Genomic DNA, 15,482 nt, shown 5'->3' with positions numbered 1-15,482 from the left:
GAGATGTCTATTTTTGTGGATCAAGGATAATTCTTTAGTTTTGGTCCAGGCTTTCCAAGTTTTATCTCTTTGGAGCATAAGGGACGTAGCCTCTTTGGAAAGCCACGGAGCATAGTTAACTTTTATTCTAACCTTTCTAGAGGGAGCGATGTAATAAAATAAATAACTACAGAATCATCAGAAATTACCAAATTATACCCCTAGTGGCATCCATGTTGTAAATAGCAAGTTGTACTCCTTTATATTTACTGATGTATACACCCCTTCCAATAAGTAATGCAATGTATTGTTTTGATTTTACCTGCTCAGAAACTCTATCTCATGGTTATAACTGTACAAGCAAGTTGTTTGGGATACTATTGTTAATAATACTATTATTGTTTTGGTTAAAATTATTGTAATTTTTACTTTTATTTGTTGTTACTTGACACCTGTTCTCTTTCTTATATATTTTACATTTACCAATGTATGTGTTTTATATAAAATAAAATATTTCAATAGAAATAAAATTGGAAAAAAAAAACTTACTTCCCCCTGGAACGTGTATTTAATTGAGAGTTTTGATACACATACAATAACTATTTCAGATCAACTGCCAATAATAACTAAAAATGTAATGTAATAAACTAAAAATGAGACACTTTCCCACCTATCTGTTGAAAAGAGAGTAATTTAAAGAATGGGTAGTGGAAATTATTTGTGAGTTATTAGAGAAGATAGAATTTTCTTCTGAAAGTATAGCTGGGGAGTGGGATAGAATTAAAATTGAATTTAAAAATAGGATGGAAATAAAAGAAAGAGAGGTATGGTTAAGGAGTAGCAAGAATTATTTAGAGGGACTGACAAATGTTAACGTTTTGCAGAATAGGGAATTCTCACAGAACAAGAAAAGGAGCAATTGCAGAATGCTAAACAGAAAATAAGGGATTACTTGATAATATACATGAGTTTAGAAAGATTGCTGTTAAGTAACTGTTTTGTGATAATAATTCCAGAGAACAAAAACTTTTAGCACAGTGACTAAGGCAGTAGAAAGTAAAAAAGATTGTTGCTAAGCTTGGGGAGCCTATAACAAGGAAGATAACAAGATATTCTGTAGAGGTACTAGAAATATTTTGTAGATTTTATGAAAGTCTGTATAAAGCAGTGAAATATAGAAATCAAGAAAAGGTACAAATGGAAATGTTAAAGGAAGAATGAAATATGCCAAGGTTAGAGGTAGAAGGTCTATGTCACATAATCAAACTTCCAAAATTTAGAACACCATATGTTCAAACTTGGAAGTTCAAAATGTGATAACATTGAAACCTCAGAACAGCGAATTTTTTCCCAGGGAAAAAATTTGCTGTTCCAAAAAACATACACACAGCACAAGCACACTAAAAACCTAATAAACCTACACTAAACCTTACATACAAAACTATCTATGCACTAACCTTAACCCAAACCCTAACCCTAAGGTCCATCATAGGTTCATAGATAGGTTCATAGATTAGTACTAGGCTAATTGCCCTTGCGAGCCATTTTAAGCCTAGCCAATTATCCCCTGTGAGATTCAAACCCTGTACCTTGTGTTTGTAAGGCAAACACCTTAACCATTAGGCCATCTTCCCTGTAGCACACTTACCTGCACCCTAACCCTAAAGTCCGTCACTATCGCATACTTACCTTAACCCATTCCATAACTTGTGGAGAAAATGTCGAAGCCGCAGAAACAGCCAACCGAATTCTTTCCCTGGAAAAGAATTTGTATTTCTGCGGCTTCAACATTTTCAATTTTCGAACTTCCTCGTTCGAACTTCTGGTGTTCGAACAACTGGGCGGTCGATTAAATAACATAGACCCGAGGTAGATGGGGTTCAATTACTAACAGGAAAGGCGAAGATGAGATAAAAATGCTGATGTATACCCAATCCACAGGAAAGTCCCCAGGAGTAGGTGGTATTCCTGTGGAAGCTTGGAAGCAAGGAGGGAAAAAACTGGAAGGTTTTGTTTAACAGTATTTTAAGGGGAGGAGAAGCAGCAACATCCTGGAAGAAAAGTGGTGGTGACTATAATACATAAAGAGGGTAAAGACTCATCAGATCCACCTTCCTACAGGCCTATTTCAATCCTAAACAATGATTATAAGGTGTTTATATTTGTAATGGCTAGAAGAATGGAAAATGTGGTGCCAAAATGGATAGATATGGATCATTGTGGTTTTGTGGAGGGGAGGCAACCATTTGACAGCATTAACAGAACACAGATAATCCAGAGGGAAGGAGAATGTAAGAAAATACCACTGTTGTTGGTGGGTCTTGATGCAGAGAAAGTATTTGACAGAATAAGCTGAGAATTTATGAGCAAGGTAGTGGAATAATTTGCATTCACTGATAAAAGTATAAGGTTGATTAGGAGGATATATGAGGGACTGGAGGTGAACATTAAAGTGGGTGCCTTCCTCTCTGATAATTTCTGTTTTAGCAGAGGAACTAGGCAGGAATGTTCTCTTTCCCTTGTGCTATTTGCATTATATTTAGAACTATTGCCAAAGAAAGTAAGGGACTCTGAAATTTAAGGATATGGTAGTTAAAAAAGCTGGCTCGTGTGCAGATGATATTATTTTATACTTGATAAAACCAGAAAAGGACATTTCAGTGTCATGGAACATTTTGAGGCAGTTTCAAATCTTTTTTGGGATACAAAATTAATGAAGCTAAAACAAAGGCAATATCTGTAAATGATGTACCCACAAATGAATAGATTCAGCAATATCCATATTTATGGGAACATGATAAAATTAAGTACTTAAGAGTATGGATTAAAAATTATTGTAGTGTGGCAGCTAAGGATAAGTGGAAAGAGACTAATCAAAAGATAATACAAAAACTGAGAAATTTGAAGCTCTGTTATATGGATATGGATAGCAAGATAGAAGCAGTTAAAATGTTTTTAGTCCCTTTAGTTTTATGCACAGGCCAGGCATATTTTTATCAACCAGAGGAGAAGTTGTAGATAGCAATCAATAAAGAGCTGAAAGATTTTATCTGGGAGGGGAAGACAGCAAGAGTCAAGTGGGAAAAGCTGATTCTTCCAATAGAATAAGGCGATTTGAAATTGCCCAATTTGAAGGGGTATTTCAGAGCTACACAGTTAAGGCTCCTATATATTGCACAAGCAGAAACATATAATTCAAAGTGGAAAGGGATGATGATGCAACAGGGAGGAAGCTCAAGAAATGAGGAAAGACTAGAACTTTGGATGCAGATCCTTTAGGAGAATAACAATAACCATACAGAATATTATATTCAGAAAGTAGCAGAAACTATTCTAAAAACTAAGCTAATGCAGAAATGGAGAAAATAGATTCTGCTGATAGGGATTACTGCAATTCTGAATACAGACAATAGGAAACAGTGGGATAGAATTTATTGCAGAAAACTGACAAAAGAGCCAAGGTACTGGGAGCAAATAGGGAGGGAAAGGTAATAGACTGAGAAGAGGCCAAGAATTTATTTTGACTGTAAGCTAGAGATTGCCTTCCCTATCAAGGACTGATATATTATAGGCAAAGAGAAAGAAATTGCAGGATCCTAAGTGAAAGACCAGCACTAGTTTTTAGTAGAATTTAGAAATGAAGCTGCTGTTAAAAAAGGAATAATTAGCAGAGTGTGCAAAGTATTCCATAATAACTATAAGAATCAATCAGAGGAGATTAGAAAGAATAGAGAAGAGAGAGACTGGATAAGCAATTCACAAAGAAACAATGGGGGGATATATATATATATATGTCTCCCAAATATGCAACAATGTCTAGAAGATTTGGGATCTTTGCTTGGACTTGTTTACATAGGTGTTTTATACCCCAAGTAGACTCCAAAGAATTTTCCCTCAGGTAACCAACAAATGTTGGAGGTGTGATGGGGAAGAAAGAAATAATTGGGAACATATTTTCTGGGAGTGTAATGCATTGGCAGACTTTAAAGATTCTCTGCAGACTACTCTGTCAGAGATACTGGATGAGAAAATTGGTATAACCAAGAAAATTATTTTTTTGAGCTGTGACACAGAATCGGAATTGCCTAGACATAGTAAGGCCTTGCTGAGTCTAATTATGGTGGCTGCCAAAAATGCAGTTACAAGAAAATGGAAATCAAAGTCTTAACCAATTGTACTAGAAGTAGTAAGTGTAGTAACAGAGATAAAACAACTAGAATTATGATCTTTAAAAAAAGGGTAGCAGCAAATTACATAGAAAAAAAACAGGAATTCTGGGAACAGTACATGCAGAGTAGGAATGAGGTTTAAAAGAAGGCAGGATTTAAATGAGCTATGTGATGTTTGACTGACAATGACTGGATAGATTATACATGATGTATAATTTTTGTAACTAAAATAATGTCAATATGGTTTGTGATGTACAATGTTTGAATAAAAATTCTGTCAATATAAATGTATGATTGCCCATGTCATATGTAATAATTTAATAAAGATGTTTCTTGTTTAAAAAAAAAAAAGGAAACGTAAGACGCAGCCACTGAATTTTTCTTTTCGTTTTTCCTTACCAGACATACCTGTAAAAAAACGTTATTCCTTGAGCTCTATTTCCATTGTATGGCCTCCAGCAGCACTTATCTTCTCTAGTTCAATTTACCAAATTTCTAATTTTTTCATTAGCCAGATTTCTGACTCTGTCAAATCTTTCCTTTCAAGAAACCCTCAAAAGAAGATCCTTTCCACATTTTCCATGTAATTGTTATTTGACTCCCAAATTAAACACACAAGCTTTCTTCCTTTCTATACATTTCAGGGTCCTTTTGCCCCAAGTACCGTGGCATGGAAGGATAATGTCCTGACTGTGGCTAAGGTGACCCTGGTTCAATTAGTGGCTTAGACTCCTGAAGCACTCATGTGGAAGGGTGAGTATGCCCATCTGTGGGGGAGATGTACTATGGCTAACCTTGCATTCAATTGCCACTGGAGGCTGTGGACATGCAGGAGGTATTGTGTGTGTGTGTATGTGTGTGGTGGGGGGGGGGGCTAGTGATGTGGTAGAGTAACTATGAGGAAACTAAAGCACCTAGAAAAAAAAATGTTTGTAGATCCAGATAATCCATGCAAACTCCACCAAGAATGTGGCCTAGCAGGGAATTGAACCAGTGATACATAAACAATAACCACTGCAGCACTGTGCTTTTACCTTTAAAAGTACAGGTTTACTTAATGTTAAAGCATGTGAATGTACAGAACTACATTGATTGTTTCAGGGTTTGCTGTGCTGAGTATTTTTTTGTTAATGGAGTAAATTAACATTTCCTAAAACACTTGTCAACCACAACCCAGACGACAGTGACAGATCTAAGTACTGTGTATGAATAATTTAGAGTTGCCAATTAACCAGTATGTTTTTAGGAACTGGTAGGAAATGGAGTGCCTGAAGATGCCCATACAGATATTGGAATCACATGCATGCTGCACACAAACAGTGACACGACATCAGAACTGTATCCAGACCTTAGAGTTGTGAAGCAGAGATTTTGTCGCTGAATCTACTGTGATTCTGTCTTGTCAATTTCTGTAAATTTTGATCAAAATTGTTAAGGTATCATTTCTTAAGACTGGCATTTAATAGTACTGATACCTTTAACATGCTGGAGGTATATTTTTAGACTTCTGTAGGTCTGCTTAAAATGGTTTGCATGCTGACATGCTAGAATCTGCATGCCGGGTTGTTACTTAGACAGTGCAACCTGTTTACAGCTTTGTCATTCAGCATTGGCTTTCTGTTTTGTGAAAATGTGCAGCATTATTGGATGCATTATTCACAGTGTGGAAGCAATAGTACTTACCAAAAAAGTATTAAATATGTTTACAGTAGTGGACAAACGCATGAGGTAAAAGCAGCACTGGAGGAACACAAAAGAGAACACTGGCCAGCATGCTGTAAAGTGAAGCTGTTTTGGTTAATTACAATGCAACTTTACATTCACATTGTACTGATACACAGGAAGACATTTGATCAGGCACAGTGGCTACCAAAGGGAAGATGGCTGGTTGCCTGTACTGTTATTTTGCCACACAAAAAATGATGACCTAATACCACATTCTTTTTCTAGTTATACTGCAAAGAGGAATGCACTGGAAAGTCAGCTTACCAAGGCGAATGATGTGGTTATTTCTGACATTCCTGATGTCCCAGTTAGTATCCCTGTTCTTCAAGAAATGCTGAAAACTCTCCAGGTATGTTTTTCTCATTGTTCCTACTCTACACTTCTGCCACATTTGCTGTTCTGCCATGCTGTAGCTGTAATACTAGCTCTGTTTAGAAGTGCACATTCTCAGTGCTTGCTGACATCACAGAGTGCCACCTGTCATAGCATGCACAGGTGGTAACTAATGTGGCAGCAGTATGTGTCTAAGACAGTTTGCAGTTATCCTGTAGGTTGAATGAAAGTGTCATTTCATTTGGCGAATTGATAGGGGTACGTTTTTGAGAAGTGATGGAGTGACCTAATCAGAAACTGCTGCCAAGGCGTGAAGTTTAGAAGAAGCTCTGGATTCCAACAGTATGGAAACACTACAACCTTACTAAGATTATTGAGAAATTCTTACCAAGTCTTAGTGTAACATATTTGTTAATTTACTGGTTAGACCTAGCTGGTGCGCACTGTTGAAGGTAAAGACTCCTCTTTGAAGGGCATGCATTTAGTATTGTACCCAAACTAGATCAGTCCTGTCCCATCATCCTCTGTTTGTGCTGTTTATTTTATTCATGACATTTAATGTTAGCACTTGGTTAAGTAGGCATCCTTACTTTCTTTTACACTGCATAACCTGCTTATTGCATCAGCTTTAGCAGAACAGCTTCCTGCTTTGTAAACAATTTTATTAGATGCCCTCAGTAACATTGCCCATTGCTAAACTCTTAATGAACCAGTTGGTGAAACAAGTTTCTTTTCAGTGGTCCAGGCTGGCAACTTAAATAGTATTCCCCACTCACATCATTGATCTCTTCCCCTTGACTACTCAACCCCTCACTCATGAGCTCCATCACATCACTGCCATTTGCAAAGTCAGACCTCATAGGTTTACTATTGCAACTGCTAGTGTACATCCACTGCTGCCACTAAAACTTGTTTCTTGCTAAAAATCGCTTACTTCAGCATAACAAATGATATGACAGCCACAGTGTAGACACTTTCTACTCAATTAAGTTCTACTAATCCCTGCCTTACAACACTTCACTTCACAATACACACTTACAGAGGATCTCAGTCTCCCATATCTCTTGATATGGGGTTCCATTCCCACACCTCTTACTTATACATTCTGTGTCCAGAGTTGCTGCACAGTCACACAGCTGTGACCAAAGTAAAATATAAAGTAATGTGCTGTAGTTGATGGTGTGTGTGTGTGTGTGTGTGTGTGTGTGTGTGTGTGTGTGTGTGTGTGTGTGTGTGTGTGTGTGTGTCATGACTGTAGCACTTATCGATGAACTTTGCATTCAATAAGCTATGACAGGACAGCTCGTCTACCTGTTGACAATGTGAGTAGTTGATATGGTGCATTATACCTTCCTGTATTATCACATAACATACAGTTAAAAATTGCATTAAATGAATGCTCTGTTAGAATACATCTAAAAGAGGATCTCCTTGTGTGGGAGAATTTTACTGTATCCCAGTACAATTTTATAGTTACTAAATCTGGTATGACACAATAGTGGAGAATAGGGGAAATGTCATTAACCCCACTGCTGTCTGATCTCAAAGTCAAATCCTTTACCTGCACTCACCTACAAACACACTGTCAGTCAAAGACACATACATTTATACATCTCTCATACAGACAAACTGCTCTAATCTACATACTCATACAACTCTAAAAACAGCACTAACACAACCAAACATGCATGGATAAACTTACCAGCAATGAAAACATCCAACAGTTTTGCAGATCAGATAATAGCACTATACCATTGATGAAACTAGAAGGACAAAATATGCTTGGCATTTCCATTTCAATAGGACATACTACTGATGACACCAGCTGAACCCATGTTTCCCTAGATAGGAGCAAACACAACCATGCAAATATTTATGAAGTCTTTTGACTACTTTGTATAGTTGGCTAAAGCAGAGAATATGACCTCCATAAACCTGTCTCACATACATCTTGAGTGGTGAGGAAAATGGCAAGGGGAGGTGGGAGTGAATTGCCTGTTTTGGCCCATCCGTCTTTGCATGGAGGGGAGGGATTGACCTCCTATTGTAGTGCCCTCTAGTGGAATATATGACTGGCTACAGCAGCTTAAAGGGCCATGGTATGCACTGGATGCACACTGCACTGTAGCTGGAAGTTAGCTGATGCTATAGCAAGCATGTGTCATAGACAGATGGTTCCGTGTTCCCATGTTAGCAGTATGCATGTCAGATCTGTTAAGGGTGGGGTAAGATAGCTACTAAAATGCCCCTTCCCTCATCACAATGCAATATAAGGCACCTATATTCTTCAGGACATCTGGTAGTTCCCTAGCCAAGTCAGTAACCATCCTTAAATGTGGCTGGCCTTGATGTAGCGGTGAAAGTAGACCCTTAGGACAGTGTGGTGAGGATGGTCCTGGCACAAGAAAGTAAGGATTGAGCAAAATGGTAGTGTGGATGGGGACAAACCTTTTTCATGGTCACCTGAATGATGGCTCCCTGGTCAGCTCTCAGATGGTTTTAAGACATATTGAAGGAGGCCTATGGTTCAGTCACAAGGGGGAAGAACACCTAGAGAAATGGTGAGAAATATTTGGACACAAAGCATTATGGCTAACTTTCCTTGTCTTATTATGAGCACTTAAGTTCAGGAGGTGTCCGTGTACAAGTACTTAGATTTATATCTCAGAACTATCTTCATAGGTTTATGATTAAATAGTTTTGTAATAAATGACCAGACAGACCTAGAACTTCTTATGCATTTTTTTTGCGGGGGGGGGGGGGTTAGGATGTTTTCATTTAAACTCTACATTTCATAGCCACAAGTACAGAAGATTATGGATGTAGTGCGGTATTCATTTTTAATCCCATTTCCAAAAAAAAAAAAAATACCAACACAAAGACTTGGTTTCCACATAAGATGCAGCTAAAGTACTGTATGTATTTATGGGGTCTGTATTAAATCAGCGAAAGCTTAGAAAAGGGAATGCTGATTTATCAACCCCATGTATGTGAAAGCTTACAATCCCTAACACTCAGAACAGTGATTTTTTTCCCAGGGAAAAAAAATCGCTGTTCCAAAAAAGTAAAAAAAACCCTTTAAAACATTACATAAAGTGGGGAGCTTCGCCACTCACACCCCACAACGTGGGGAGGCTGTGCCCCCCACACCCCCCTACTTAAATATACTAACTTTGAGATCGCACTACAGTGACGAAAATGGCAAAATACCGAAGGCGGCCAAGCGATTTCTTTCCCATGGAAAGAATTTGTTTATGTGTCCTTTCGTATTTTGCCGTTTTGTGTTTTCAAGTTTGATCCAGACACATTCAAAAGAATGCGTCTTTGATCATCTGATAGGGAACTGTAGTTATGTATCTATTTATAGGGAAAAGCTCTTATTCACTGAAGGCCTGGTGAAAAAGCTCCAACAACGTCACCACTCAAAATAATATAAATTACATGGCAACATAATGATTATGCAAACAAAAATTAAACAGGTAAGATGGAGTAACAATGGTAATCATTATAAGGGCATTATAAATCAACTTATTGGACATTTTGGGAAGTACAGTAGTTTTAACACAATATTAAACTAGAACAAGAAATGAGGAGCCTGTGACATACCATATGGGCAGAGAGAGAGGGAAGGTAAAAGAGTCTTAGGTTAAAGGTAAGTAAAGAAACAGGTGACCATCCATATAGATGAGTATTATAAATGCAAACTATGAGTAGGAGGTGATGAATCTTAAGGCTTAGGGAAGGCCTGTATTTCAGTCAGAAGTCCAGATGGAGAAAAGATTAATTTGAATAGAATTTTGAAAGGGGAGAGTGAATGGAATCTGTTTTAGCTATAATAAGATCTTGTTTAAAGCAACATAAAGCAAAAACAGGGAATTATCAAAACAATTATTGGTCAAAGGGACTTTTGCATGGAGGAGGGACCCCAGCTGAACTAAAACTGAGTGTACGAGTACACTAGTCTAGACAGCATTTAGTGGCAGTTCTCTTTGGAAGACAAATGATGTGGGATAACCTTGGATATAAACAGATTAAAAGATGTAAATTCAACCAGTGCAAAGATTTTAAGGAAGCACAGTTATGTCCTTTAAAAGGGTTCTGCAACAATTACAGCTGTCCTATAGCTTTGAGCTAGGAAGAGGGTTTGGAGAAGAAAGGATTTTGCTGTAATGATTCTAGGTAACTCATTCATGAAATCAGGTATTTAATTTCCCTTTGGGGTTAATGAATTTTATATGGAGATCAGATTTCTTAATACTGGTAAAGAATGACAACAGAAAATGTGACAGGTAGAACAACTTCAAAAACAATATTGTATTGGATTAAATTGTAAGACTCATAGCCTCTGTTTTTGCTGCATTAAGAAGAAGACCGCAGCTGTTTGAAGCTGGTTTGAGGTTAGCACTGGCATTAGCTAATTTAGGCAGTGACTGAAATGAAAACATCAGATTGTCATCATACTGAATAAGTCTGGCTGGGGTGTACTGAAGTGTCATGCAATCAACAAAGATAGTGAAAAGAAGATGAGCAAAGGAGGAGCCTTGAAATTCAACAGATTGGTTAAGAGGATGAGGCAGTACTGGCCCATATAATGGTGGAGCGTGGTCACAGATGTAGCTCATTAACCACAGAATTGCAGGAATGGACAGACCACAGCTGGCAAGACACTCGGAAATGACCAAGTGATTAACTGAAATGAGCACCTTGAATAAATGAAGGAGCAAAGCCATTACTCACTGTCTTATGTGAAGTTTCACATGGATAAATGTTAGAAGAGCAGCTCCATTACTGTGCTATAGATGAAAGACGTGTGGGAGGAAGAATTTAGTGTCTGGCTACATATTGCATTATATGGCATGAATACATTTTCCAGGATGTTAGAAAGATATGGTAACACTGGTATTTGGCAGAAGTTGCTAAAGGTATAGGAAGGACTTCCTTTACAAAAAGGGACAACCAAAACAGTTTTATAAGAGGCAAGTGAAGGATGTTCTTAAATATGTTTTAAAAGGATAGGAATGAGGAAGGCCGTTACACAAGCAGACAGCTGCAGGTAATTAATTCACCTGTAGTATGTCATCTGCATATGGGGAGAAATGGAAGCATCCAGAAAAAAATGCAGAAACAGCCTGGACATATGAGGTGAACAGAAAGCACTCCAGATGAAAAACAAATGTGAGAGCCAAGAACTGTGAGTTATCAGTGTTTACTAGTACTGCCATATTACGATTGCTCTCCTGCTTATGTGGATAACTAGGAAGACCTTTGTTCAACTAGAGCTGTGTGCTCCTCTATTATTGTATAGCTTTACAGTCCAGGAGTTTCTTTAAGTTCATTCAGCCTCTTAGTCATTTTGGTGGTTGCTTTAATGCCACAGTGGTATGGCGGTAGTGTTGTTACCTCACAGCAAGAGGTTCTCCCATTCGATTCTTGGCTGGGCTTGGGAGTGCCTTCTGTGTGGAGTCTGCTTGTCCTCCCCGCGGTTGGAAAGACATGCGTGCATAAATGGGTGTGCCTTCGTTGAAGGTTGGGCATCGAGCTGGCACCTCGGCGTTTCATAAAAATCTTCTGCCAGTCATTAGCAGACCGGAGTTCTGCTGTGGTGACCCCTTATCGGGAAAAGACAAAAGACAAACAACAACTTTATCCCTTTGGAAGACTTTGCACAGATGGCTGAGAGGTAATTCTATCGAATCTAACATCTGTCTGTTCACTAATGAAAACATGTTTGTATAGTCAATTTTTTTACTAGTACATGTTTTCTAACATCTTATTTTACTTTTTGTACATTGCTATCCATATCTATTTTTCATTTGCCACATGTATTGTACGATTTTTTTTCAGTGTGTGTGTGTGTGTGTGTGTGTGTGTGTGTGTGTGTGTGTATATTACTGTTTTACATGTTTATTGTTATCAGATGCCCTTACACTTTGACATTCTTTGAAAAGGCATATTATAAATAAGTATTAACTGATTAATTGACTGATGTTTGATGCAGTCAAAATTCTGGGCAGATTTAACAGTGATGTAATCTTGGCACAGATTCATGAATACATGTTAAAAGGCTGATTCTGCTTCAAAAATGAGACAGTACTTATTTTTTAATGGAAGTTATTTGTTGATGGGGAAGTGAACTGGTCCTTTTCAGAACTTCTTCAGATATGACCTTCACCATAAGGGTAAATGCAATATATTTATATCTGGATGTTTGGGGATAGCCAATCAGCAAGAACATTTTTTTCAGAATGGATAGTAAAATGTGGTATGTAAATAAAACCCTCACAAACAGAAGGGAAACATTCCAACTCAACCTAGACATTGCCTGCAGCGTAGGATGACCCACGGAGTTTGGCTGCCTATGGCAGTGCTCTTAACCACTGAGCTACCATACTGTACATGCCGTACTATCCTAGAACATCAGCCTGTCTACTACATATGAAAGTGTACTGTGGCAGTATGCATTCATAATTCCATTTGCAAGGACACTTTATAATGTTGAAATTATTGTATCCCTCATATCTTAGACTATCCAGAATGAGACAGTCATATATAGGGTGGGCTGGTAAGGGTCAGGATATATAGAAAATTAAATTAACAAAATGTGACTGAAAAGCTAACAAAAGGAGTACAATATCTATTGCTATAATAAATTTGTTAGATGTGTTTACTATGAATTCATTTTCAAACAGCCTTAGAAGGACTAAAAGTTTTATGTACATGGTATCCCAGAATAACTCATTGATGATAATGTACCTGGATTCGCTAGTGTGAACGTTTCTAATTGTATGAAGAGTAATAGAGTGCATCATGTAATGTTGTCTCCTTACAATGCTTTGTACAATGGCCTGGTTGTATGCAATGTGTAAGAAGCTCTAAGGACCATGACATTTAATGATACAGACATGAAGCTGTCATTCTTCTTATCTAACTTGTTTAATTATGTAAATGCAGTTCAGATGATGCTAAGTCTGTCTCATTTACAAATGCTTGTTTCACTACTTGACTTGCTTATACCAGATTTTGAAAGGAAAATTCCACCCAGCTCCATGATTTAGAGTGATAAAGGCTCTGACTGTGACCTCTCTACTCAAATGTTGGAGGGGCCAAGCAGGAAGGGTGAAGAGAGGTTGATACCAACTTGTCTATTCAGGATTGAGGGAGGATGATAAGCCTGCTGCTGTGCTAACACCTAACAGAGTTTGGAAGTTTACATGTACTGAAAGTGAAAGCCATGGTGGAAGGTGACACAACCAAGTAGAATACATTCTAGGTGACACCAGGCATGTGCAAGTAGTGTACATGTATGGGAGTCAGTATTGATAGTTACAGTCATCATTAGCCATGAGAATTAATGGGTTTGGGTGCACAAACAAAATGGCTGCCCAGATGATGGCCTCCCTTGACTCGTTCTTGACTGTGCGGGATCAAGTGAACTGATCATCTTTAGTCCTGAGTAAAGAATAAATGAGCCAATTGGTCATAAGAATTAATGAGCCAATTTGTCATGGAAGGACTGATGGCTGAAAGCAAAATTACAAAGAAAATGATGTGCTTAGAAGCAAATCCTGTATAAAGATATCACATTGAGAAGTTTTGCATCTGTGGATGAAGTTTGTATGGAACTACAGTTATGGGTTCCTCAAGGAATCTAGAGCATATATAGTGGTTATGGGTAGTGATTACTCCTGGAGGATATATCAATCAGATAAAAACTAGATTTGTAGAAAGGGGCTATAAGTATCCATTAAATTCACATATTTTCCCAATAGATGGTGCCTCTGTTCAGAGTAAAAGGCAATGCTTTGTCAGAGCAGAGTTTTACTGTTCTTTTTCCGTTTTAATGAAACGTTTTTGTTTTGCTGACATCTCATACCATTGCAGCTTCCCTAGGAGTTGGATTAGATATGCACATTTCTAAAATTTTGAAGTTTTTGGACTTCCTTACCTGATATATAATATCATATACATTTTCTTATCTGTTTCTACCAACTACTTGGCTCCAAATTTCCTTAGTACCCTTCCCTGTTAACCCTACACACACACACACACACACACACACACACACACACACACACACACACAGATTTTGCACGTTCCCCCCCCTTAGTTTACTTCCTTGACTTGAATGAAACATTCTTTTATCCAGTTCCTTCCCTCACCTTTTTAGATAATAGATAGCTTCCTTAGTAGATTTGTTCTTTTGTTTTATTGACTGATTGCTTGATTGCAATTTCTGGTCATAGTCACAGAATGTTTAAAATGGTATACAGTTTCATTGTGAAGAAAGCAGATGCACTGAAACAAATACTTTTGTCCATCGCTTAGGAAAGCTATTGTCTACCGTGCTTCATGACTTTGCTGGCTGATAACTAAATACTGGAATGGCTTATGTTCCACAACTGCTAAATGAGGAGGAGCTGTTTTTTGGAAGTTGTGTTTCTTTCCCCTGACTGAGTGCTAGACTGAGTGCTAAGACATTTGGCAGTAAAAGACTCATCTTCAGCATTTTTCACCACACCAGCTCATAGCAGCTTGCACTAATTGATACCATTGTTGTAGCTAACATTAGCAGTACTTCTTATCAAAAAACTTTACTAGTTCTAAATTCTTAAAAAACACTGGATTCATAATCACTATGGGTTTATAGCAGAATGCAGATTCAAAGTGAATGTTCTTGTTCATGATTGAAAAATGTATTCATATTCTGTGATGAGGTTGCTGTAGGGAAAATTATGCATATAGAATATCTTCAAGAAAATGTATTTTTTGTGGGGTAGGGTCGTTTGAGATTTTGAACCTATTGAGAGTTTGTATTTTTCCAAATACTACATATTTAGCTATACAAAGTGATTTTTTTTTTTGCAAAACTTGCAGAAGTTTGTTTAGTTACTGTAACTGGTAATACGTTTAGTAGTGTATATATTTTGTTCAAGACATTCTAAAAATAAACAAATAAATGTCCTTAATGAAATATGCACACATTTTACAATTTTTTTTATATTTAGGCTGTACAGACAGAAACGCATTGCTGCTTTGCAGACTTTGAAAACACAGTTCCTCAGATGAAGTCATTTTTCAAGAAAAAGAAGAAGAAAAGGCAGTCTCTGTCTAAAACTGCTGAAACACTTAGTGCAGAGTGGAACAAAGTACAAAAGAGCCTTGAAGCCAGGTATCTTTATTCGATTAAGAACTAGTCAGTAAAAAAACACATGTGCTGATGTTACTCTGTAAGCCAGCAATATCCAAATGTGTTGTTCTAGTCATATCTATGCATAA

General features: G+C 37.5%; 1 protein-coding gene across 1 annotated transcript in view; it reads left to right on the top strand.

Annotated features, from left to right (window-relative positions):
• SYNE2 (spectrin repeat containing nuclear envelope protein 2) overlaps positions 1-15,482 on the top strand; it is a 3,814,665-nt gene that overhangs the window by 906,748 nt on the left and 2,892,435 nt on the right. The window contains exons 20-21 of the mRNA XM_044073561.1: positions 6,099-6,222; positions 15,212-15,375. Of these exons, the coding sequence (XP_043929496.1) occupies positions 6,099-6,222; positions 15,212-15,375 (288 nt within the window). The remainder of the gene's footprint in view (positions 1-6,098; positions 6,223-15,211; positions 15,376-15,482) is intronic.

Source organism: Protopterus annectens, chromosome 6.part0, assembly GCF_019279795.1.
Source record: "Protopterus annectens isolate FY-2018-M chromosome 6.part0, PAN1.0, whole genome shotgun sequence".
In the NCBI taxonomy this organism is placed as follows: Eukaryota; Metazoa; Chordata; order Ceratodontiformes; family Protopteridae; genus Protopterus; species Protopterus annectens.
This window is presented reverse-complemented; position numbering and strand designations above follow the sequence as displayed.